Source organism: Cervus canadensis, chromosome 12, assembly GCF_019320065.1.
Source record: "Cervus canadensis isolate Bull #8, Minnesota chromosome 12, ASM1932006v1, whole genome shotgun sequence".
Classification (NCBI taxonomy): domain Eukaryota; kingdom Metazoa; phylum Chordata; class Mammalia; order Artiodactyla; family Cervidae; genus Cervus; species Cervus canadensis.
This window is the reverse complement of record NC_057397.1, coordinates 51,968,763-51,993,467: the sequence shown is the minus strand read 5'-3', so window position 1 is coordinate 51,993,467 and position 24,705 is coordinate 51,968,763. Positions and strand designations below refer to the sequence as shown.

Here is a 24,705-nt window from a genome sequence, read left to right as displayed (position 1 = left end):
GACTGAATACTCACCTATAGTTGTTGATTTGTTTCCTATTCTAATTGTGGCTTTAAGAAGGAGAACATTTGGATAATCCCAATATACAGAGTTTTATTGACCTTTATTCCTTAATTCAACTTAGACTCTTTTTTTAAAAATATTTATGTGTTAGGCTGTGCCAGGTCTTAGCTGTAACATACAGGATCTTTAGTTGAGGCATATGAACTCTTAGTTGGGGCATTTGGTGATCTAGGTCCCTCACCACGGATCAAACCTGGGCCCCCTGCTTTGGGAGCATGCAGTCCTAGGCACTGGACCACCAGGCATGTCCCTCAGCGTAGATTCTTAATGTTTGTTGACAGACTCTCTGTTGAGAGCCCAGGCTTTATGGTCAGACAGCCTGGATTTACATCCTTCCTTGTGTCCTTGACCAAGTTACTTATTCCCCATCCCATCCCCTACTGTGTCTCTCATGGGCTCTTCACATCCCATATTTCTGCTATGTTCATGATAAGCTCCCTGAGCAAAGAGTCCATTGTAAAGCCTTTTTAGGAGGACCCCTTACTCCATGACAAAAAAAGAAAAAAATGAGCCAAGACTTTTCGATTGTATTGGTGGCACTCTGGATCATAGTAAGCATATGTTGTACACAGTTTGACTTTTTAGTTTTCTGACATAAAACAGGCTGTTTGCATCCATTTCCTAGGTCACAAAGGACACACCGTCATCCCATACAGCCCTCTGCTGGACCCTTCTCACTGCACTCAAGAAGCCGAGTGGAGCATAGGGTTCCCCGGGTCTGTCTGTGACGCCTCGGTCAGCTTCCACCGGCTAGCATTCAACAAGCCTTCTCCAGTGTCCCTGCTTGAAAAGGATGTGGTTCTCTCAGACTCCTTTGGTAAGTGGAATGTAACATGTGAACCACTCATTTAAATATGTTTTCTTCAATTTTCATCATCCTCTTCCTGAGTTGTCACTTATTTAGAACACTGCAAAAAGAATAATGTTGCTATCAGTCAGAAGCCAGGCAGGAAACTAATAACACACCCCAAAACAACTTATGAGGAGTATTGAGTAAATGCGTGGACGAGCACGACTTCTGCTGATTAAGGCACCCCAATATCATGGGCTCCCCTGGTAAAGAATCTGCCTGCAATGCAGGAGGCCTGGGTTTGATCCCTGGGTCAGGAAGATCCCCTGGAGGATACTCCAGTATTCTTGCCTGGAGAATCCCATGGACAGAGGAGCCTGGCAGACTACACCGTGGGGTCACAGAGAGTCAGACACAACTGAGGAACTAAGCAGCATGCAAGCATAGCCAATATTGTGACAGAGGGCAGGATAGTTGGCATAGCTTTTGGATTAAGACAGTGAAAATACATCATTGTTTCTGCCCCTGAAAGCAAATTATTTTGATTATCTTTGCTGATTGATGTAGAATGGGGGTGCATCTGCTAGGTGCCTGGCTGCACCCCAGGTGCCAGAGGCTGTTGATTTACTGAGTCGTTTGAGTAAAGATACTATATGTGGAACACCACATGTGCTTGACATCGTTGCCTGATGAGATTGCATTAATTTACCATCATTATTCATGATCCATCTGGCATTTGCACCAGCCAGACAAGCAAGTTAGATGGAGATTGGTAGGAATCCTAATCATCACATCTTTCAGATTTTTTGTTGTGGCTTTATTTTCTATATTTTCCCCCCTCAAAGGCTTGGAATTGCTTTTAATTTATTATCTTGTGGTGGTGGCAGGGGGAAGTATGGTTCCTAAAGTGTTCACTGAGTCCTTCCTACCTGATTTTCCTTCCCTTCATTAGGAACTCTTCCAGTTACTAAATATGTCTATTTTCATCGTGTCTGACCTGGTCTGACTGGACTGGCTCCGATCTTTATATCATTCCATCCATCCCTTTAAACACGCATCCATCATCTGTCTGAATTACTGGTTAAAATGTGTGTGTTCTCAGTCACTCAGTTGTGTTCAGCTCTTTGTGACCCATGAACTGTAGCCCACCAAGCTCCTCTGTCCACAGGGTTTTCCAGGCAAGAGCCCTAAGTGGGTTGCCATTTCCTCCTCCAGGGGATCTTTCCAACCCAGGGATTGAATCCACATCACCTGCATCTCCTGCATTGGCAGGTGGATTCTTTACCACTTAGCCAGCTGGAAGCCACATTAGTTAAAACATCTACAATTAATCTACTCTCCTATACACTGTTCTGATAGACTGCAGATTTTAGAAAATAGGGAAAGCATTGGTGCATCAAAGATTTGCTAAACATGATTCTCAAATATAGTTTTCCACATTTTCTGCATAAATCTAAATGATACAGCTTCTTGATGACAGTGTTTCCAAATTTCCATGTTTAATGATATTTATAAGGTAGAAACTTGCAATTTGAAACTAAAATTATGTATCTCAATGTAAGCCAAATGAATTTTGAAAACATGTAGCATGATTATACCAGTAATACTATAGCTGCTAAAACTATAGCTATGTCAGATCCATCAGGACATGCTGGTGTTTTGTTAGCCCACCCCATATTATTAGATCCTTTTGGTAGGATATTTCTTGTGAGCAACCTCTGCTCTTTCTACAAACAGAGTTCTATATCTATTCCCACTATATATTTTGCATCTGGAGGAATAACCCTAAGATGACCCAGTGGCCTCAATGGACCAGCCATGAGATGAGCAAAGACTCATTCTATGGCCTGGCCTTTGTAAGCTGCCACTCCAGCGGGTTGACCATGGTGGCATTTAGAGTCTTTGAGGGTTTGTATCAGTTCAGGTCCAGAAACTAACAACTCTTGGAAGGTTTGGATAGTTTGCTCTCCCTAGGAGGCAGCAGCCCCATAAATGGCTAGATTTCTCCCACTCAGTGTTAGGTGTTTTCAATCTGTGAATTGGCTAGGATCTAGGAAATAGGTGAGAAGTAGCAAGTTTCCACTTGGGTAACTTGAATTAAATCTATGTCCCCAAGATCTATATACTTTTTCTATCTATGTATGCCAAATGTCACCTTAGTGTGCTACCCACTATTCTCCTAGGGGAGTCTCTTTGCATTGCAGTGACAGAGGCTCAGAGGGTGTGTTTCACCCAGCAAGCACTTTTTAAGTCTTTGCGGTGTCAGGTCTGCTAATAGTTCCTGGGCCAAAGAAGTCACCCAATATCAGCAGAACCGGAAAGTGTATTCTGCCCTCAAGGAGAGGAGAGGAGTGGATATTTGCTGAATAATCCAAATTAGCATAGTCCTTCTCATATACCGCATATCTTTTAAACTTTTTAGTGCCTCTGGTCATGGGCTCTTCAAAACTTAATGCTAATTCATAAGCCTAAGAATATGTTCATCCTAGATATTGGAATTTGTTTTGCTTTATTCCCTAGTGGCTCAGATGATAAAGAACCCACCTGCAATGCAGAAGACCCAGGTTTGGTCCCTGGGTTGGGAAAACCCCCTGGAGAAGGGCGTGGCAACCCACTCTAGTATTCTTGCTTGGAGAATCCCATGGACAGAGGAGCCTGGCGGGCTACAGTCCATGGGGTCACAAAGAGTCAGACACAGCTGAAGCAACTTAGCATGCATGTACACATCCCCAAAGGAAAAGAATGACAGTTTATTTTTGCTTTGTTCATTTTTTTTAACTTTGGTGTGCTTTTGTTACTTGTTTTCTAAAAATTTTTGCTTTATATTGGAGTATAGCCAATTAACAATGTTGTGATGATTTCAGGTGGACCTCTAAGGGGCTCAGTCATGCATATACATGTATCCATTCATCTCCAAACTCCCCTCCCATCCAGGCTGCCACAGAACAATAAGCAGAGTACCCGTGTGCTGTGCAGTAGGACCTTGTTGCTTATCCATTCTAAGTATAGCTGTGTGTGCTGGACAGTCTATTTTGTAATTTCACTTCTGACTTTTTTCTCCTAATTTGGAAAGGGACGAGGTTGCAAATTTAATGTAAAATTCAATCAAAGATGAAAGAAGGGAGAGGAAAAAATGTAATTAATTAATCACAGATTTTTTTCTTTATATTGTGAGAGATCTTTTCAAACCTTCACCCAAAGTTGTCAGGCATTCTCTCAGATTAAATCTTTTTCCCGTAACAGGTAGTTCAGGTTCCAGGTTTGTCATTCACAAAATTCAGAGTGTCGCGGCCAGTGTTAGAGGCTGCTTGTAGCCTAGTTCCCTAAGCGCTATCAACTAAAGATTTCCATTCATACTCGTTAGGCTGATTTTCATTAACACAGCAAGTATAAGAGAATTTAATAATGTTTAGGACATATATTTACATACTCTGCAAATAAGGATTTTGAAGAAGAATAGAAATGGAATTATATTTCAGATCAGTGATATTTTAAAAACTGTATTGATATATCTAAGCACTTTGTCTTAGTCATTATGTCATCATATTTCAATTTTATTTTTCCCCAGGGAATATAAACTCCATATCAATTCAAAATTCCAAGTGAGAAAACATTTTATGTTTCAGTTAAGTGTGATATTAAGTGTTGGGGCCTTCAGGTCAACAAAGACATTTAGAACATAAGTAATGAAATGCTATACTGATCTCTTTAGAGACTTCCATTGCTGCTGCTGCTACTAAGTCACTTCACTTTCGTCTGACTCTGTGTGACCCAATAGACGGCAGCCCACCAGTCTCCCCCGTCCCTGGGATTCTCCAGGCAAGAATACTGGAGTGGGTCGCCATTTCCTTCTCCAATGCATGAAAGTAAAAAGTGAAAGTGAAGTCGCTCAGTCGTGTCCAACTCTTAGCGACCCCATGGACTGCAGCCTACCAGGCTCCTCCGTCCATGGGATTTTCCAGGCAAGAGTACTGGAGTGGGGAGCCATTGCCTTCTCCATTAGAGACTTCCATTGACTAGACTAATATTTACCTTTGCACTTACCCATAAGAGAAGAAATTTTCTAGAGGTAAATTACTATTGTTTGTTTATGTCCTATAGGCACAAGCATTGTTCCCTTTCAGAAGAAACGACTGACTCATATGTCTGGCTGGATGGCTCTGATTCCAAATGCAAAACACATTAACTGGTATTTTAAAGGTGTAGATCACATAACCAACATATCGTATACATCAACATTCTATGGATTTAAGGTAAATAAAGAGTTGCATAATCCATCTTCTGATCATTTATGTTGCATATTATTCTAACGCAGCCCACTCACACCAATTGTGAGACCCAGACTGTCCTTGCCTCACATATTGACACTTTTCATGACCCATCTTAAATCTCAGAAGCCCAAAAAAATCCTTCTTCAAAAATCAGAAGTAAGCAATCCTTCTGCCACATTCCTGTAGTACTAAGCTTATTATATCCCTGATAATAGCTGACATTTATTGAGTACTTATGATGTTTTGGAATACAGTTAAGGGCTTTATTATTTGTATTGTGAAATAACAGCAGATACAGAAAATTACAGAAAATAGCAGGCCCGAATCCCATATGCCCACTACCTAGCTATCTGAATCAAACATTCTGTAACATTCTGTGACTCTTTACTTCAGATTTTTTAAAAGAAATAAATATTTTTGGCTGAAGTGGGAGTCCTCTGCATGGCTTACTCTGATATCAACCCTCACTCTCCACCACTATTGGTCACCAGTTTTCTGAATTGGGTATTTTCCTTCCTGTTCACATTCTTCTGTTTATGCTACATGGGCAACCAAAAAAAAAAACCAAACAAAAAAATGCCTAGCACTGTTTCAGGTGTTTTGAAATATTATAGAAATTAAATATCCTCTGAATGTATGCATATGTATGTGTGTATGTATGTATATATATATAGAGAGAGAGAGAAGGAAAAAAAACTTTCACTGCCTTTGTGATAAACTTAGCATTATTGCCATAGACAGATAAAATGTTAAACAAAATATAAATGCAAAATGAAAAACAAACTAAACCAAAACTTAACTTTTAATATAGGGTTAAGTGATTCCTGTCATCAAAATGAGTATATGTTATGCAGAATATTAACATCTAAAATAAACTTTAATAACTTTAATAGGAAGAAGACTATGTAATCATATCTCATAACTTCACTCAAAATCCTGATATGTTTAATATCATTGACATGAGGAATGGCTCTTCAAATCCATTGAATTGGAACACTAGCAAGAATGGAGACTGGCACCTTGAAGCAAACACTAGTACTCTGTATTACCTGGGTATGTATTTAGTAGGCAAAAGTGATTTATTTATTGCTGCATCTAAAGGAGGAGAATAGTGGGTCAATGGGCAAATGCATTATATAGTGCCTTGTATACAACAGGATTTAACGAGTGTTTGTTGAATTAAAGAATGGAGACTAAATTTATGCTGGAAAAGGCCTTGAATTGAATTAAGAACTTACGTTTTATGCTTGGAGGTAGCACCATCCTTCATAATTAACTCCAACATTTATTTTACAAAATTAGAGGAAATGAGTACAATGCGCTGTCATATATTTTGTTTCCATTTTTATTATGTAACTATTTTGGAAAATAAAAATATTTAAGAATACAGTCTGAGTTCTCAAATATTTGTTTTTGTCAAGATACTTTGACTCTACTTCTTCTCAGATGTGCATTTTGTCAGAATTTCTTCATACCTATTCCATACATTTGAATTATACTAAGTTACTATCTAAAGAGTATTTTCAAATTGCCATGATTTTGTTTACATTCAAATGCTTTGATCATCATGTTAGTTTAAACTGCTTTTATTTTCACTTCCAGTGTCAGGAAAAAATGACCTCCATCAGAGCCAGTCCATTTCTGGGACCCTGGATCCTGATGTGAAGGACGTTATTATTAATTTCCAAGCTTATTGCTGTGTTCTCCAGGATTGCTTTCCTGTGCATCCTCCGTCAAGAAAACCAATTCCCAGGAAGCGACCAGCCACATATAAGTATACAGGCCTTCTGTTCATTAATACGCTTCAGTAGTTCCTGACAGCATCCTTTTCCGCTGTCATCCTGGCTGAGATACTGTGCCCTCCTCCTGCACGGAGGGTCCCAAAACACTTCCACACGCATTGCTTCACTTGAGCATTATGGCCACCGTGATGACAAGATGGAAAAATCTCACAAAAATTATGTGTGAAAGTTACTGGGAATCTCATACTTGCAGAGTGTTAGATCAGAATTATTAGACCAACTCCCTTATTATTTGGTGAGGTAGCTGAAGCCCAAAGACCTTAAATGAATTACCTGAGATCACAAAACTTCTCGATGACATGCTCAGAACAGCACCAGAAACTGTCTCCTCATTGATCCAGTGCTTTCTTGTGCTATGCTGTGCTTAATTGCCCAGTCGTGTCTGACTCTTTTCAACCCCATGAACGGTAGCCCGCCAGGCTACAGCTTCTCTACAGCTTCATGGGGATGCTCCAGGCAAGAATACTGGAGTGGGTTGCCATGCCCTCCTCCAGGGGATCTTCCCAACCTAGGGAATGAACCCAGATCTCCCACATTGCAGGCAGTTTCTTTACTGTCCGAGCCTCCAAGGAAGCTCAAGAACACTGGAGGGGGCAGCCTGTCCCTTCTCCAGGGCATCTTCCTGACCCAGGAATCAAACCAGGCTCTCCTGCATTGCAGGCAGATTCTTTACCAGCTGAGCTACCAGGGAAGCAATGCTTTCTTAGCAGGTGGCATTTCTTTCTCTAGAATAAGTCTTTCTGTGTCTATGTGTGTGTGTGTTTATTTTTTATTGAAGTATAGGTGATTTATAATGTTGTTCTAGTTTCTGGTGTATAGCAAAGTGATTCAGTTATACATGTATATTTTTCATATTCTTTTCCATCACAGTTTATTACAAGATATTGTGTGTAATTCCCTTGCTATTCAGGAGGACTTTATTGTTTATTTTATACATAGTAGTGTATTTCTGCTAATCCCAAACTCCTGATTTATCCCTCTTACCCCTTTTTCCCTTTGGTAATCATAGGTTTGTTTTCTGTGTCTGTGAGTCTGTTTCCATTTTGTAAATAAAATTCATTTGTATCATTTTTTACATAAACTGTCTTGGTAAAATCTCATAATACAGCTTGTTTAATTTTATTTCAGATATTTGATTTCCTAAATACATGTTAACTCTCCTAGTTAAAAATAATTTTTCCGTCCTTGAAACTTGTAAAACCCTTTACCTATATTTCTCATATGAAACATCACTTTCTACCTCATATTATAGTAATTACCATATATGGTGGTCCTAGTACATGACAGTACTAGTCTTTAAGACCTTTAAAGGCATGATCCTGATTTGATGTATATTGCGTCCCCTACAGGCAAGTAATAACCATAAAAATAATGTTGGTAATGATAAAAATTAACAATCAGTAGGCATGTAAGAGCCCAGTACTGCACATCAAGTACAAATCAATATTATTTATTAAGTGAATTATAATTTCAAAATATATAGATACTGTGATAACTGTTGCACAAAAGAATAATAATTGAATTTGTTTATACATTCAACCATAAAAAAAATTTTTACTGAGTACCTGCCATGTTCCAGGCACTGTGTTGAGCACTGAGGTTAGGTTGAGAACAACAGAATGTGGCCCCTGCCCCCATGACATTCACTTCATGTATATACCATAGGATCGTTTTTTTCCTCCCACAGTATGAGTTATGCTCACTAGAAGTCGTTGCAGTTGGACTTGTTAGTTTGTATTTTGCAGATAGCTATCAGTGAGAGAAGGCTTCCCTGGTGGCTCAGCAGTAAAGAAACTTCCTGCAATGCAGGAGACCTGGGTTCGATCCCTGGGTCGGGAAGATTCCCTGGAGAAGGGCATGGCAACCCCCTCCAGTACTGTTGCCTGGAGAATCCCATGGACAGAGGGGCCTGGTGGGCTGCATCCCACAGAGTCACAAAGAGTTGGACACGACTGAGCGACTAACCAGCAGCAGCATCAGTGAGAACAAATAGACTCTTGATCCAAAATTGTGCCTCAGGGATAGAATATTCAGTTCCAGCTACACGACACACAAGTGCTTAGTCCAAGAGGTATTAGGCTTTACTGATCATAACAATGGGCAATTAGAAGCATACATGGCATGCAGTATAGTGCTGCTGGGCATAAGACTGAAAGGCTTGAGAAAAGCTAGATGAACTCAACTATTTGAATCTGCACAATGCTGATCGAGTTATTCAGTTAGATAGATATAACCTTTAAACAACCTTCATTGAGATGGCTTCATGAAAAACTGTATTATTGTAAGTATAAATAATCCTAAATGATCCACTAACTTCTGTTTTAAACCCATGAAGATTAAAATTTTTATAACAGGATTTCTGAGCAACAGATTTTTTAGTAATACACCCGAGTAATTAAAATGTGTCATAAAAATATACTTTTAACCAAACAAACTGTGTTGGTTATTCTTTAGACTTCCTGCATTAGTATCAGAAAATTTTTTAAATTTCTACTTAGGCAGGAGAACAACCTCTGTGATCATTTTTAAACAGGAAAATACCCTCAACTGTGTAATAATATGGTTTGTAACAGTTTGTCCTGAGATAATTTCTAGCAGGCATAGTGATGGTAAGTAGAGATGGTGTCTCCTCCAACACACTTTCCATATGCTGTGCTATACATGTATGGTCAGTCGTGTCTGACTCTTTGCAACCCCATGGAACGTAGCCCACCAGGTTCCTGTGTCCATGTAATTTTCCAGGCAAGAATAATGAAGTGAGTTGCCATTTCCTTCTCCAGGGGATCTTCCGAATCCAGGGATTGAACCTGTGTCTCTTGAATCTCCTGCGCTGGCAGGAGGATTCTTTACCACTGTGCCGCCTGGAAAGCCACACACTTTCCATATTTATTTCAATTTAACATAACACTTTTCACTCTGGTTATAGACTGCGATCGGTTCCCCCAGCCCAGGGGCTTATTCTCATTGACCCATCCTTGCCAATTCAGAGACCATTCTTCCAGGCCTCCTTCATAGAATCTAGCCAATATATGGCCTCTTGTCACTTTCCCCTGAAATAGCACCATATCTAAGAATCTATAAATGGACAAAGGATGCATTTTTTTTTCACTTTTCCACCTGTGCACCCACTGCTCTATTTAAAGTAGGTAACTAACAAGGACGTACTGTAACACAGAGAACTCTGCTCCATATGATGTAACAACCTAAATGGGTAAAGAATTTGAAAAAGAACAGGTACATGTATATTTCTAACTGGATCACTTTGCCATACACCTGAAATCATCACAACATCGCTAATCAACTATGCTTCAATATAAAATTAAAAAGTTTTTAAAAAGAAATCTTCTAAAGAAATCAAATTATTCATATGATAGACAAAATTAGGGTATCACAATAAGGCTTTAGTAGGGGAAAAAGTGATTCAGATAGTTTTCCTCAATGGAGAAAAATCTCTTCTGTAGTTATGTGTGTTGAGTCTTTTACTAATTGCATACATTAGCTTGTCAGTGAAATTACAAACTATCTAATTTGCATTCTGTTATCCCCAAAACATCTAGTAGAGTGCTACACCCTAAGGAGGTGCTTATTAAATAAACAGAGATAATATTAAATGGAAATATTTCTTTTCTCTTTTCAGCTTATGGTCGAATAATTCTTTTTGGCAATCATCTCGAGAAAATAATTATACCATACCTTACCCAGGAGCAAATGTTGTTATTCCTGAAGGTAAATGCATAAGTGTAAATAAATAAAATGCTTGTGTTTATCACCTTTAGGATAGATGCCACAGTACTTAGCAGTTAGGGTAGATACTGTTACACAGCACACCCTGGAGAAAGAAAATGTGAAGAGGTGGGTTCCATTCTTGTGTCCTGGATGCTATATTATATGGAAAAAAGACTCACTAACTTCAAAATTAGGACTCACCGATAAGGCTGTCAGTGTTTTATCTATAGGCTATAGTCCATGGATTACGTTATATTCCTTACATTGAAGTCTTGTTTTATAGGAACATGGATTGTGGCAGACACAGAGATTCCACCAATGGAAAGGCTTGTGATTTGGGGGGTTCTAGAACTGGAAGATAAACATAATGTAGGAGCTGCAGGGTCTTCTTACAGAAAAGTTGTTCTGAATGCTACCTACATATCACTGCAGGTAAGACTGAGGGTCTTGTAACTTTCACCCTTACTAGCCAAGTGCTAAAATGTTGGAGATTTATTGAACAGATTATGAGAAAGCATATTCAATTGATGTGAATTGAAACGCAACTGGCTCTATCCCATGAAATGCAAGCCTAAGTTCAATAGATTGAACTTATGTTTCTGCTCTCCTTTACATTTTAACAACACTTTCCTTACGTGGGAATTATCCTGCTACTTTGTAGTGTGAGGTCTCCTCATTTCGTCCTTTAAAATAATTTATATCATTGTTAGGTAAAACTAAACTCACAGCTTGCTGCAACTAACAGAGAATTCCCTGGAGTTCTGGGGAAAAAAGAGATTTTAAACCTTTAAAAAAAAAAGTGAACAGTATTTCTTAAGATGAATGGATGTAGAAGGGATTATGAAAACCAGGAGCAGACTAATAAAAATATTTCAGTTGTTTGAAATAATCACCTCGTTCTCTCATAAACCTCAGATGGTCTTGAATATGTAGTAGTTTAATCAATTTAATTGTTCTGTCAGTGTTTTATTGGTGTTCATTTAAAAGAATAGCTTAACCAAAAGCTATTAAGCACCACTAAAAACTAAGTGGGAGCCTTTCTTTCATAAAACTAGGCCTTTAAAGTAAGATATGTGATATTTTGGTTAGATGCAGAGCCTAGAGGGAAGTTACCGCTACAATTGAATCCTTACTTCATTGTTAAATTGTTGGGTAACAGGTTAAGTTATTTGACTTCTTTCCACATCAGTTTTATCATCTATGAAATGAGGATAATAATTCCAATTCATGGGTTTAGTGTCAAGGTTAAATGATATAAAATATGTGAAGACTTGCATGTTATACCTGGCATAGAATCAGAAACCATTTAGTAATAGCAATTTTTATTAACAGTGATGGCTCATGAATAGCATAGCTTGGCTTCCCCAGTGACTCAGCGGTAAGGAATCCACCTACAATGCAGGAGAAACAAGTTGTATCCCTGAGTCGGGAAAATCCCCTGGAGAAGGAAATGGCAACCTATTCCAGTCTTCTTGCCTGCAGAATTCCATGGACATAGAAGCCTAGTGGGGTCCAGCCCGTGGGGTCACAAAAGAGTCATAGCAACTGAACAAAAATGAAAAGAATATACTTTATATATGCTGCGTTATTTTAAGATACAGTGTGATCTGTTCAAACGGCATTAGTTTAGGTGTCAGGAGGTCTCAGTTTTAGGTCCAGTTCTGACAAGTAGAGGTTGAATTTGACCTGGGACAAAATCATTTAAATTGCCTATCCCAAAGTGGAGGAGTTAAATTAAGATCGCTTCTAGTTACAATACTGTTTTTTGTAAAACCACAGTTCATTTATTTTCATTAGGGGAGTCTGCAAGCCTTCCTAATTCCTTTTTTATAGGGAAGATTTTCCTGCTCAGTTTCTAAGTATTAACAACTTTCTGCTTCACTGCAGGGAGGTAGATTAATCGGTGGCTGGGAAGACAATCCTTTCAAAGGAGAATTACAGATTGTTCTGAGAGGGAATCATTCTACTCCAGAGTGGGCTCTTCCAGAAGGACCAAATCAAGGATCCAAGGTCTTAGGTATGTGCTCCCAGATACCAAAAAAATTGTGTTGTTTTGAGAATTTGCTTTAAAACATGGAGCACTAATAGACTTGCCCTTAGTTCATAATGTTACAGTATTAGAAGTTTTTACAAACACTGATTTGTAGTAATGGGTTATAAAAGTTGCCGACATTTTAAAAAATTAAATCGTGCCACATTAAATTCTAAACCAAAATGTAATTTATTACAAAACTAACATTGATCACTCCATATGTAGATTATTTCTCTGATGTGGTTTTCTTCATAATCTTTCTTTTGTGGAAACAATAATGTTTTTCATACTTTAGGACTTTTCCCCTAAAAGGTAACTTTCCTGCACATTATTCGTACCCAGTATTAGTAATCTGTGGATCACTTGACTCTGCTGTCAGTTATCCAGTTGTAACTATTGCTGTGTTTTAATTTTCCAGTTGCATTTGTGTGGTTGTACAGATTCCCACTTGAGCCTAGAAAGCAATGGAACTGAGAGGGTTTAACTTGGTCCCAGTGCTGCTGCTGCTGCTAAGTTGCTTCAGTCATGTCCAACCCTGTGCGACCCCATCGACGGCAGCCCACTAGGCTCTGCCGTCCCTGGGATTGTCCAGGCAAGAACACTGGAGTGGGTTGCCATTTCCTTCTCCAATGCGTAAAAGTGAAAAGTGAAAGTGAAGTCGCTCAGTCGTGTCCGACTCTTAGCGACCCCATGGACTGTAGCCTACCAGGCTCCTCCATCAATGGGATTTTCCAGGCAAGAGTACTGGAGTGGGGTGCCATTGCCTTCTTTGTTGGTCCCAGTAAATAACCGCTTTTATTAATACCACTGCATCTTTTTTTAATTTATTTATTTTAATTGGAGGCTAATTACGTTACAATATTGTAGCGGATTTTGCCATACATTGACATGAATCAGCCATGGGTGTACATGTGTTCCCCATCCTGACCCTCCCTCCCACCTCCCTCCCCATCCCATCCCTCAGGGTCATCCCAGTGCACCAGCCCTGAGCACCCTGTCTCATGCATCGAACCTGGACTGGCCATCTATTTCACATATAATATACGTGGTTCAATGCTATTCTCTCAAATCACCACTACATCTTTACTTAAAAGATACATGCTGTGTTGGTCATAAGGCTCATTTGTTCAAATTTTTTTCCCCCATACTGTCTTATGAAAAAAACCGAAAATGAACTTTTTAGCCAACTCAATGAATGTGCTTCACTCGCTCTAATGTACAATTTCTAAAACAGTGATAGTAAGTAAGGGGATTTTTTAAATGGCTAAAAATTGAGTTAGCTCTTCTGAGACAGACAAATTCAAATCTTAAAAGTTTCCTGGGACTTCCTTGGGGGTTCAGTTGGTTAAGACTTTGCTTCTTGGGCAAGAGCTGTAAGTTTGATCCCTAGTCGGGGAACTAAAATACCACACAGTGTGGGATAAAAAAAAGAAAAAAGAAAAAGAAAAATTTCCTGAGGCAGATAAATGTAACCTTAAAAAAAATTTTGTGCTTTTATGTGCTTATTTTTTAATTTCAAAAATACTCTAAAAACACAGAACAATATCAAGAAAAGACATACATCTTACCAGTTCTCCTCTCTGCATGAGGAAACTAACATTAGCAGTTTCTTCATGTTCTTTTCATGCTTTTTATATAGGTCTGTATTCATATCACATAAAATGACTTGAAGCCTTATACAAAAACATGGTCAAGCTAAATATATTACTGTGCATTTTCTTGTTAACATATGAATATCTTTCCAGATCGATACTTCCATATAAAACTCTTCCTTTTTATGGCATATTACACCACAGTATTATAATATATTCTAATTTACTCCTTCATTATGCTATTGATGTACATTTAGATTAATTCTAGTTTTTCTAATATATCCAAATATTGTTGTATTAAGCATCCTCATTCGTGTATCCTTGTGTACTGGATTTAATTTCTAGGGACCAGATTCCTAGCAATGGGTCAGAGAGCCAAAGCCTTCTTCTGTAGCCCTCAGCAGACAACCCTAATCCTTTGCATTAATTCTAAAATGTTCAATCACTTACTGAAATATATCTATTGTTTCATTTTATACTAGCACCTAACTCAGTTCTGTATGGTGAATAAATAGGAGTGGATTTTTCTCCTTCAGGGGTGTTTGGTGAACTGGACCTTCATGGAATTCCACATTCGATATATAAAACTAAGCTCTCAGAAACTGCAGAGGCAGGTTCCAAAGTCCTCTCTCTGATGGATGCTGTGGATTGGCAGGTAGAGGAATTGCTCTGTGGGGGGAAGTAAAAACATGCAGTGGATCAACTTAAAAAGGTTTCGTCTTTATTTTCCTGGACATTTATTTTCTCACATGATTATCCAGGCAAGAAATGTGTGTTTTACAATGAATGTTTTAGCTTGCACTCAAAAATATGACTTTGACAGCAGGCATTTAAAAGTTGTGGTGTCAGAGGGTCTTCAGAATATATAAAGAACATTATGTATAAGTTACAAAAGGAAAATATGAAGGTTTGGGGGTAAAAAAAATTGTTTACAAATTCTTGGCAAACAGAAAAAGGAATTTTTTTTAAAATGCACTTTTGTGTTATCTCACTTGTCTGAGACTTGCTTCTAATTTGTGATTTTACACATTAAGTGTTTGGAAAGAAACCAGATCTTGATGTCTGCTGCTGCTGCTAAGCCTAGTGATATTCAAAAAAGGCCTATGTTAAGTAAGAGATTTTGGTAGAATATGAATAGTGGCAATTCCAATCTCTACTACATTCATAGGTTTGCATGGGATAATTGTGATAGTTGAGATGTGATTACTTTTTAAAGGTGATTAAATGATTTAAATATCCCCATTATCCAATTAGCATTTATTATTACTTATCCAGTTAATATTTTATGCATATTATTTATGCAGTTAATATTTAGCTGAGTGTCAAACTTTTCTAGGCACAGAGGTATCATTTGTGAAGAAACTGGTCAAAACAGAGAGGAAATTGCATTGAGGTGGGAGAGGCAGACACTAAATGAATAAATAAATGTGTTAATTTTAGATCATAATCTTCATAATGAAGGAAATAAATCAGGTGTGATAGAACTACCATGTAGAGGGTGGCAGATGACGTTAAATTGAGTTGCCAAAGAAGGCCTCTCAAAGGTGTGACTGGATTCAGGACTTGCTACCCCAAAATATTGACTATTTTAAGCTGAAAAATTTCTGCGCGTGCAGGAGGACTTTCTGACCTTTCCCTGAAGCAGGTCATAAAACCTTCATGTAAAAGTTGCCCACCCTATACCTGGAAGAAAGGACCATCCTCAGCTCTAAAGACAAAAAGACACAGAGAGGAATCAGAATGGACAAGTGTTGCTGTTTATCCCAGTTTCCTACACTTAGCTCACACCCTATCACATTTTCCCTGTACTCCCCACTGTTCCATAAAAATGCTCAGGTTTGTGGTCCAGTAGTTAAGAATCTGCCTGCCAATACAGGGAACATGGGTTCAATCCCTGGTATGGGAAGATTCCACATGCTGCGGGGCAACTAAGCCCGTGCACCCCAACTACTGAACCTGCATTCTGGAGCAACCCGGTTTGTGACGACTGAGCCCAAGTGCTGTAACTTCTGAAGCCCATGTGCCCTAGAGCCTGGTCTCTGCCGCAAGAGAAGCCACTGCAATGGGAAGCCCGTGCACTGCAACTCACTTGCCACAACTAGAGAAGGCCTGCGTGCAGCCACAAAGAGTCAGTGCATCAGTAAATTTAATAAACAAATAATTTTTTTTTAGTGCTCAGGTTTAACAATTCCTTCGTCTTCTGTTGTATAAAACTTACACTGGATAAAATTTATACCCTTTTCTCCTGTTACTCAGCCTTTTGTTACAGGGGTCGCAGCTGAGAACTTGGAAGAGTAGAGGAAAAACATCTTTTTCCTCCTCTGCGAGTATAGTTGAGCAGAGGCTTGGATGACAAAGAGGAGCTTATCATATATGACAGAGATTCTAAGACTTGACCCTGTACTTGTCACTTTTCTCTGCGTTTCTCACCTTTCAGGAATATCCAGTGATAGCTAAGTGTATAAAAAAAATCTGGGGGAAATTTTTTTAAGTCTTAAGAATATTATTCTGAGCAATTTTTAATAAAAATACAAATATATTTGCTTTGACCTATCTAATTTTAAAAATGTATATTAAATGACTGAATTCAACTTGAGGAAATGTTGACATAATTCAGAATATAGAATTCTTGGTATCAAACTAAAGCATATTTATTTTAGAAACCTAAAGGTATGGTTTGTTTTCTCTGATAATACTATGGTTGTAACCAATGTAAATTAAATTAGAATTATTTAATAGTTATTAAGAGATATAAGCCTATTTTTTTAAATTGGCTTGAATTTGGAATTTTTCTAAGGAGGGTGAAGAGATTGTCATAACAACCACGAGCTATGATTTCCACCAGACGGAAACAAGAAGCATCGTTAAAGTCCTGCATGATCACAAAATTCTCATTCTCAATGATACCCTTTCCTACACCCACTTTGGTAAGTGGCTGTTCTTTAACCAAATAGCTATATCATTAAAATGTCTTGAAAAAGTCACATTTTAGTCCTCTCCTCTGTACTTGCAATTATTTGATGAAATAGCTCACAATTATTTTATAGGTGCATTTCAGTGAGATTGGCAGTGGTACCCAGAGGGTGCTCCTCTTCATGTGTTGGCTGCCAAGAGTTCCTGCTATATGTATGCATTTATTCAGCAAATATTCGGCGGTAACCATTATATTCCATGGGATAAGCTTGCACTTTCTGTTTTAAGCAAGCTTCTAGACATACTCATGCACACTGAAATTTGAGAAGCCTTGGTCCAAGAGCATCTTTGCCCTGATTGGTTTCACTGACACATTCCTCAGTGGTAACTGCGTTTAGACAAACTACCGCAAAATGGTAAACTCTGATTCTCAAGGAGAGAAGGAATTAATCAGAATCACTTGGAGGTGATCTTTCAGCTTGTAGAATCAGGGCCTTCCCAGCACCCCAGCCTTTTCCCATTTCACATGCTGTGCTGTGCTTAGTCGCTCAAATATGTCCAACTCTGCGATCCCCGGACTGTAGCCTGTCAGGCTTCTCTGTCTATGGGGATTCTCCAGGCAAGGATACTGGAGTGGGTTGCCATGCCTTCCTCCAGGGAATCTTCACAACCCAGGGATCAAATCCAGGTATCCTGCATAGTAGGTGGATTCTTTACTGTCTTAGCCACCAGGGAATCCTCATTTCACATGCTGCCTTCATCTGAATCGCAGGAGGTGGAAGCAGACAGGAGTGTAATGTTAGAAAAGCCATTCAGGTACTTCTGATGTTCCTGAGAACCTCAGCTGAGACGGCATGATACACTGGTGGATATCTGACCTGCATGAAAAAAGAAACTTTTTAAAGCAGTATTTTGATAGAAGCATGTGTTTATCATTCTATATCATGTATTTTTTCTTTAAATCAAAAGTAAAGGGTTTCTTTGAAGAATATTTTAATCATAAGATAGTTTTTGAAGTTTGATAGTATAGATTCTTTCATTTAAAGTACCAGATACTTCTCTCTGTTTGAATGTACCTGCTTGTCTTAAAGTTTTGAGTGAGATCTCTTGAAATGTAGAATGTAATTTAGGTTATGTTTTTAAATCATGAAAATGTAAATGTACAGACTGTGTTTGATAAATAGGATATACTACATATTTATAAAGAATTGTGTTTGGTACAAAACATATCACAGGAAAAGCAGAGCTAACCAAGGTTTAAGCATCAGGAGAGGTAATATCTATGTGTTACTGATCCTCCACGTGGCCATAGGCAAGTTCTTTTACTTCTCTATCTCATTTCCTCATCTGTTAAAATTACAGTAAGCTCCCCAACTTGCCTTACAAGTATATTTTTATGTATAATTTGAAGTGATCACAAAATACCTATGAAACAATCACTTCCTAAGCAATTATAGTAATTGCTTTGGTATAAATAGAATAACTACTTTTGATTATTTTTTATAAATAAAAAGGTGTAATTTCTAGCTGCCGTCTGTGTACGTTTAAGCGTGTATCTCGAGTCAATTCATGTATTTGTTCTGACTTTTGGCATATTAGAAAGTTATGTGGCCTGTAAGCTGCGAAGAAACTAATAAAGACAGATATTTCTCAGTGTTGGTAATAATCTAACTGTCCTTCTGCTGCAGCTGAAAGATACCATGTTCCTGGAACTAGTCAGAGCTACACATTAGCTGCTGACGTTGGGATACTGAGTAGGAACATCAAAATACTTGGTGAGGATTATCCAGGTTGGTTGAAGGAATCTTTTGGTGCACGCGTCCTAGTCAGTTCCTTCACTGAAAATATGGTGACTTTTAAAGGTTAGTACAGATTCAGTTTATTTTTCTAAATGAAATATAGCATGGTCTCTTCCATGTTTAATTCTTAAATAATCCTCACTCCTTTATAGGATCATTTGTGTCAAAAAAAAAAAATATATATATATATCCAACTGAGTAAAGTTTAAAGATCTCATTAGCTTTATTCAAGGATACATGAATGGGGCAGCAGCCAATCTAACAAACGCAAAGGAGCATCAAAGAGCTGTGCAAAACAGAAGACTTTTATAGGCAGAAGGCAGCAGCAACAAGGTAGTTATTCTAGGCAAAAAGAGGATTGACAATTGCAAGGCTACTTTTCATGTAGAGGGAGCAGAGGTTTATCAAGCAGATTACCTAATCAATGCTGATCAGGCAATTCCTGATGGGCTGGTTTAAGATTCCATTTCAGGAGAGCTGAAACTGTAATTAAGTCTGTTTGGTGGTGCAGGGCTTAGCAAAAGGGACTCTGTTTTGGGCCTGATGTATTGTTTTTAACACTGAAAAATAGAGCCTTGATATGTATTATATAGTCCAGGTACCACCCTCCAGAACCAAATTACTAACATTATTCTTCTAATTTTATCTTCATAGACAAAATAATTATCAAATTAACAATGACCTTAGGTAACAGCTTACCCTCTGTCACATGCCTGGTGCTAAGTTGCTTTAGACATGTCCAACTCTGTGATCCTATGGACTGGTAGCCCACCAGATTCCTCTGTCCATGAAATTCTCCAGGCAAGAATCCTGGAGTGGGTTGCCATGCCCTCCTCCAGGGGATCTTCCCAGGCCAGGGATCGAACCTGCATCTCTTATATCTCCTGCGTTGGCAGGCAGGTTCTTTCCCACTAGTGCCACCTGGGAAGCCCGCCTACCATCACGCTCAAAGACAAATCAATTCATAACAAGCACAACCAATCTGTTATTCTTGTGTGAAGGAGAATTTCTAACATATATTAAAAATAGAGAAATGTATAGTGCTTATCATCACCAATTATCACAAGTATCAGCTTTGGCCAATCTTGTTTTACCTGTGTGTTCACCCACTTTCTTCAAGCCCCAGATTATTTTGATGCAGCAGGCATATATTTTTTTAAGATATAATGGACACATAATATTGTATAAGTTTCAGGTGTATAGTATGTTGATTTGATACTTTTATATATTGCCATTTGATTACCACAGTAGTGTTAACTAACATCTCTGTCATGTCATATAATTATTATTTCTTTGGTTGTGGTGAGCACAATTAAGACCTAGTCTCTTAGCAACTTTGAAGTTTATAATATGGTATTTTTACTGTTTCCCTATGCTGTACATTGGATCTCCAGGACTTATTTATCTACTAGTTGCAAGTTTATACCCTTAAATAGCTCCCTATTTCTCCCACCCCACAGATCCTGATAGCCACCTTTCTATTCTCTGTTTTTATGGGTTCAGCTTTCTTGTATATGTTAGTCGCTCAGTCGTATCCAACTCTTCACAATGCCAAGGACAGTAGCCTGCCAGGCTCCTCTGTCCATGGAATTCTCCATGCAAGAATACTGGAGCAGATTGCCATTTCCTTCTCCAGGGGCTCTTCCTGACCCAGGGATCGAACCTGAGTCCATTTCATTTATATGCAGAAGCTTTTTAAGATTCCACATATAAATGAGATCATACAGAGTTTATCTTTCTCTGACTTATCTCAGTGTAATTCCCTCCAGGTCCATCCATGTCATCCCAAATGACAGAATTTCCTTCTTTCTTACTCATGGCTGAATGATGTGATATATGTATATATACAGTGGAATATTTTAGATAGATAGAGGGGAGGGTGTCTCACATCTTTATCCTTTCATCCATGGATGGACAGTTGGGTTGCTTCTGTATCTTGGCTATTATGAATGAAGCAACCACATATGCGTCTAGAGATATTTCACTGTGTAACTCTAAAAGACATCTTTAAAAACATCTGTAAGAATCAGATTTTAAAATCTTAGCTATAATTTCTAAACATCAAACGACTGTTCAGAATTCTCCAGTTCATTCCTTCTTCCCCTTCCTCCTTTCTTCCCTCCCTCCAACTCCCTCTTCTTTCCTCCTCCCCTTTCCCATTTTCCTCTTCTTTCTTTTTTTTTCACTTCCTTTCTTTATTTCCTTCTTTCTCTTTGACTTTTTGTTCAAGTTGGACTCTAAATAGATCCATATCGCAATTGGTTATGAATCTTAAATCTCTGATTCAATTTTCTTACCTTGTAATTTACTAATAAAAGAAGCTAGGTCTTCTGTCATATAGTGTCTGCAATAGCCCCAATTATTGATGCACCCCTAGAATTTAACATGCCCCTGCCTCCTTTGTATTCTCTATGAATAAGTAGCAAAAATTTAGAACTAGTAAAATGACCAGATCCAGACTCAATTTTTAGGCAAGAATTCCTCACAACTGGTAGTTGTTTTTCCATTAATAGGCACATAGTATACAATTGTTCTTCCTTTTGTGAAGTTAGCAATTATTAATAATCATTGCCTGGATCTATTAAATCACTGAGGTTTAAAAAGGTAACACTACCATTCCCTCCTCTTTTATAATCTTGAATATTTCTATAAAGAGAAGCTTCCCCAGACAACTGTTTGACCACCTTGAAGGATAGTTTATATAGAAAAAATGTTGAATTCTTTCCTTTTATTTGTTGGTTTTCAAAATAATGAATTGGTTCCCAATCATCCTCTGAAGGTGACAAGGAGTTTTAGTTTTGTTTTCTTATTAGTATCTTCACCATATATCCAAACACCGGCTCATGGATTTCCAGACAGAAATCAATTTCCCTTTTAGTGTAAAATAACTCTTCTCCAATGCATTTCATTAGATATCAGTTTCTGAAACAAGGAATATTCTCTAGTGTTTTTTTTTTCAGACATGAATCATTGTGCCCCAGTTAACCCGTATAAAAGACAGGGAAAATCAGAGTTCCTGACTCATAGATGTACGAGAATTAAACATTGCCTGTTAAGCACTTAGTACAGAACTTGACATAGAGTCAGCTCTCACAGATTGTTATGGCTGTTCCTAATAATCTATGAAATTGCTTTTTGTCACTTCAGTGGCACTTATGACAAACTCAATCTGCAGATACTTCGCAGTGCATATTCTGGAAAAAATTATGTAAAGATAATGTCTTTAAAAAGCTCTTTGGAGCACCAAAATTGAAATGTCAGGTAAATTATAACTTGTATCTCATGTCATGCATTCTTAACAGGGACAGTATAACACCGACAGGTGTAAACTGACTCTTGGGGGCAAAAAAAGCTTAAACAGTTTATGGTCCTCCAAAGGGCCACTATACGGTGACAGATATGTAGTTGTTGTTCAGTTGCTAGGTCGTGTCTGACTCTTTGCAACACCAATGTGTAGCACATCTGTGATATTAAAATTTCATGGAGAATGGATGCTATTTAGAAAAAAATGTCTAAAGAGGTTTTTGGAAGGGCAGTGAAAAAACAACTTTAGAAACATTACCTTATTTGGATTAAAAGAACAAAAAATGAATGTAATTTCCTTGAAAAAGTTGAAAACAAATTTGTACTTTGGAAAATTACTAGAACTTTCATAGTTTTTCAAAAATTTTTATTCAGTTTCAAAGAAAAAAAATGTGTAACTCTTCCCCACCAGGAAATGCAAGAATAAGTAATGTGGAATTTTATCACAGTGGTCAAGAAGGCTTCAGAGATAGCACAGACCCAAGATATGCTGTAACATTTCTTAACCTCGGACAGGTTTGTACTTTATTTTAAATTTTTGCATATACTCAAAATTAAATATTTTAATTTATTTTCATTTAAATTTACTTAATAGTCATATCTTAGAATTTCTAAAACTAAATTTAATATAATAAAAATTTCTTAGCTATATTTCCCATTAACATTTTTAGACTTACAGCAGGAGTCTAACCATGTCTTCCTGGTTATGTCATGCATGTCATGTTGGAACCATTTGACTCCAACCATGTCATTCATTTATTTAAGGCCAGTAAGGGAAAAAAAAAGGAAATGGAGCACAGGAGGTAGAAAAATTGAAGATCTATGATAGTATTTCCCATCTCTGCTTTGCTTTACAATGACCAAAAATATGTCCAAATAGTTACTGCTAAACAAAGTGAGTACTGCTTAAGTTTCTCAAATGAAAAGCATGTCTGAATATCCATGCCTCTGTCAAAAGGCATATTTATCTGGGTAGATATAGTTCCCAGATAAATACGCCTAGAGGGCTGGTGACTTAAGAAAAAATGAGAAAGAGTATATTTCTTATTTGAAAAAGAATTGATACATGTATGTATAACTGAATCACTTTGCTGTACATCTGAAACTCACACAACATTGTAACCAACTACTCTCCAATATAAAATAAAAATGTTTAAATAAAACATGTACATATATTATTGGGGAGGAGATAAATTGGGAGTCTGGGATTAACATATACACACTACTATACGTAAAATAGATAAACAACAGGGACCTGCAGTATAGCAAAGGAAACTATGGTCAATATTCTTGTAATAATTCCTATAATGGAAACAACTATGAAAAAGAATAGATATATGTGTGTAACTGAATCACTCTGCTTACACTTTAAACTAACACAACATGATAAATCAACTATATGTCAATAAAAATAAATAAATAAAATTTAAAAAAAAATAATCATGTAGGTTTGAAGTTGAAACCCCTGAACTATTTATTGACTGTTTTCCTACAGATATTTAAATTTGAATCCCTTGCCTAGAGTATCAACTTTTGTGGTTAAAAAAAAAATCCCTGGTCATCATATAATAAATTATTCTGAAAAATAATTTTTAATTTCTTTGCATTTTATAAGTAGTGATAAAATATAAATGCATAGAAGAATTTTTAATTCACTTTTAAAGTAAGCAAATTTTTTTTGCTTTATTTAATCATAAATTGAAGAATATAGCAATTTCCTAGGATTAAAAGATCTCCTGGGAAATCATATCCTTTCATGGAATATAAACTGAGTATTTTATTTATCAAGATTTGTTTCCTGAAAATCACCTACTTCGATTTTTTCTTTAAGTATACTTTAGTTTTACTTTTTAAATGTTTGCTGAATCTCAATGTTTTCTAGATTCAAGAACGTGGCTCATCTTATGTTCGAGGCTGTGCTTTTCACAGTGCCTTTTCCCCTGCAATTGGTGTATTTGGGACAGATGGATTGGATATAGATGATAATGTCATTCACTTTACAGTGGGGGAAGGTAATATGGTAATATTTTGGCCCAATAATCTGTCTTTCTGAGATAGCCTTGTATGCAAGCTTTGGAGCCATGGTGTCCAATTGGTCTTTCTGCAAAAATGGAAATGGCCTAAGTTTGTGCTAACATGGGAATTGCTAAACTCCATGTGGCCATTAAACACTTGAAATGTGGCTAATGTGACTGATAAGCTGTATTTTTAAGTTTAATTATACTTAATTTAATTGTACTTACTTTACATATAAGTAGTCATATGTAGCTATGGACAGTACAGCTCTAGAAATATTTACCAGATGGTGATCTTATGTGAGTTATCCAATCACCAATATTTTAAATTACTATGACTTTTAGCATACTTCTCACATATCAATCAAAAAGATTATTCACAAATAAATGCTATTATTT

The 24,705-nt window shown here is 37.5% G+C and overlaps 1 protein-coding gene across 1 annotated transcript in view; it reads left to right on the top strand.

Annotated features, from left to right (window-relative positions):
• The window catches only part of PKHD1L1 (PKHD1 like 1), a 169,930-nt gene that overhangs the window by 105,764 nt on the left and 39,461 nt on the right, over positions 1-24,705 (top strand). The window contains exons 50-61 of the mRNA XM_043483981.1: positions 689-880; positions 4,955-5,106; positions 6,018-6,177; positions 6,727-6,898; positions 10,564-10,652; positions 10,936-11,084; positions 12,540-12,669; positions 14,813-14,931; positions 17,074-17,203; positions 18,878-19,051; positions 22,704-22,807; positions 24,174-24,303. Coding sequence (XP_043339916.1) covers positions 689-880; positions 4,955-5,106; positions 6,018-6,177; positions 6,727-6,898; positions 10,564-10,652; positions 10,936-11,084; positions 12,540-12,669; positions 14,813-14,931; positions 17,074-17,203; positions 18,878-19,051; positions 22,704-22,807; positions 24,174-24,303 — 1,701 coding nt within the window. The remainder of the gene's footprint in view (positions 1-688; positions 881-4,954; positions 5,107-6,017; positions 6,178-6,726; positions 6,899-10,563; positions 10,653-10,935; positions 11,085-12,539; positions 12,670-14,812; positions 14,932-17,073; positions 17,204-18,877; positions 19,052-22,703; positions 22,808-24,173; positions 24,304-24,705) is intronic.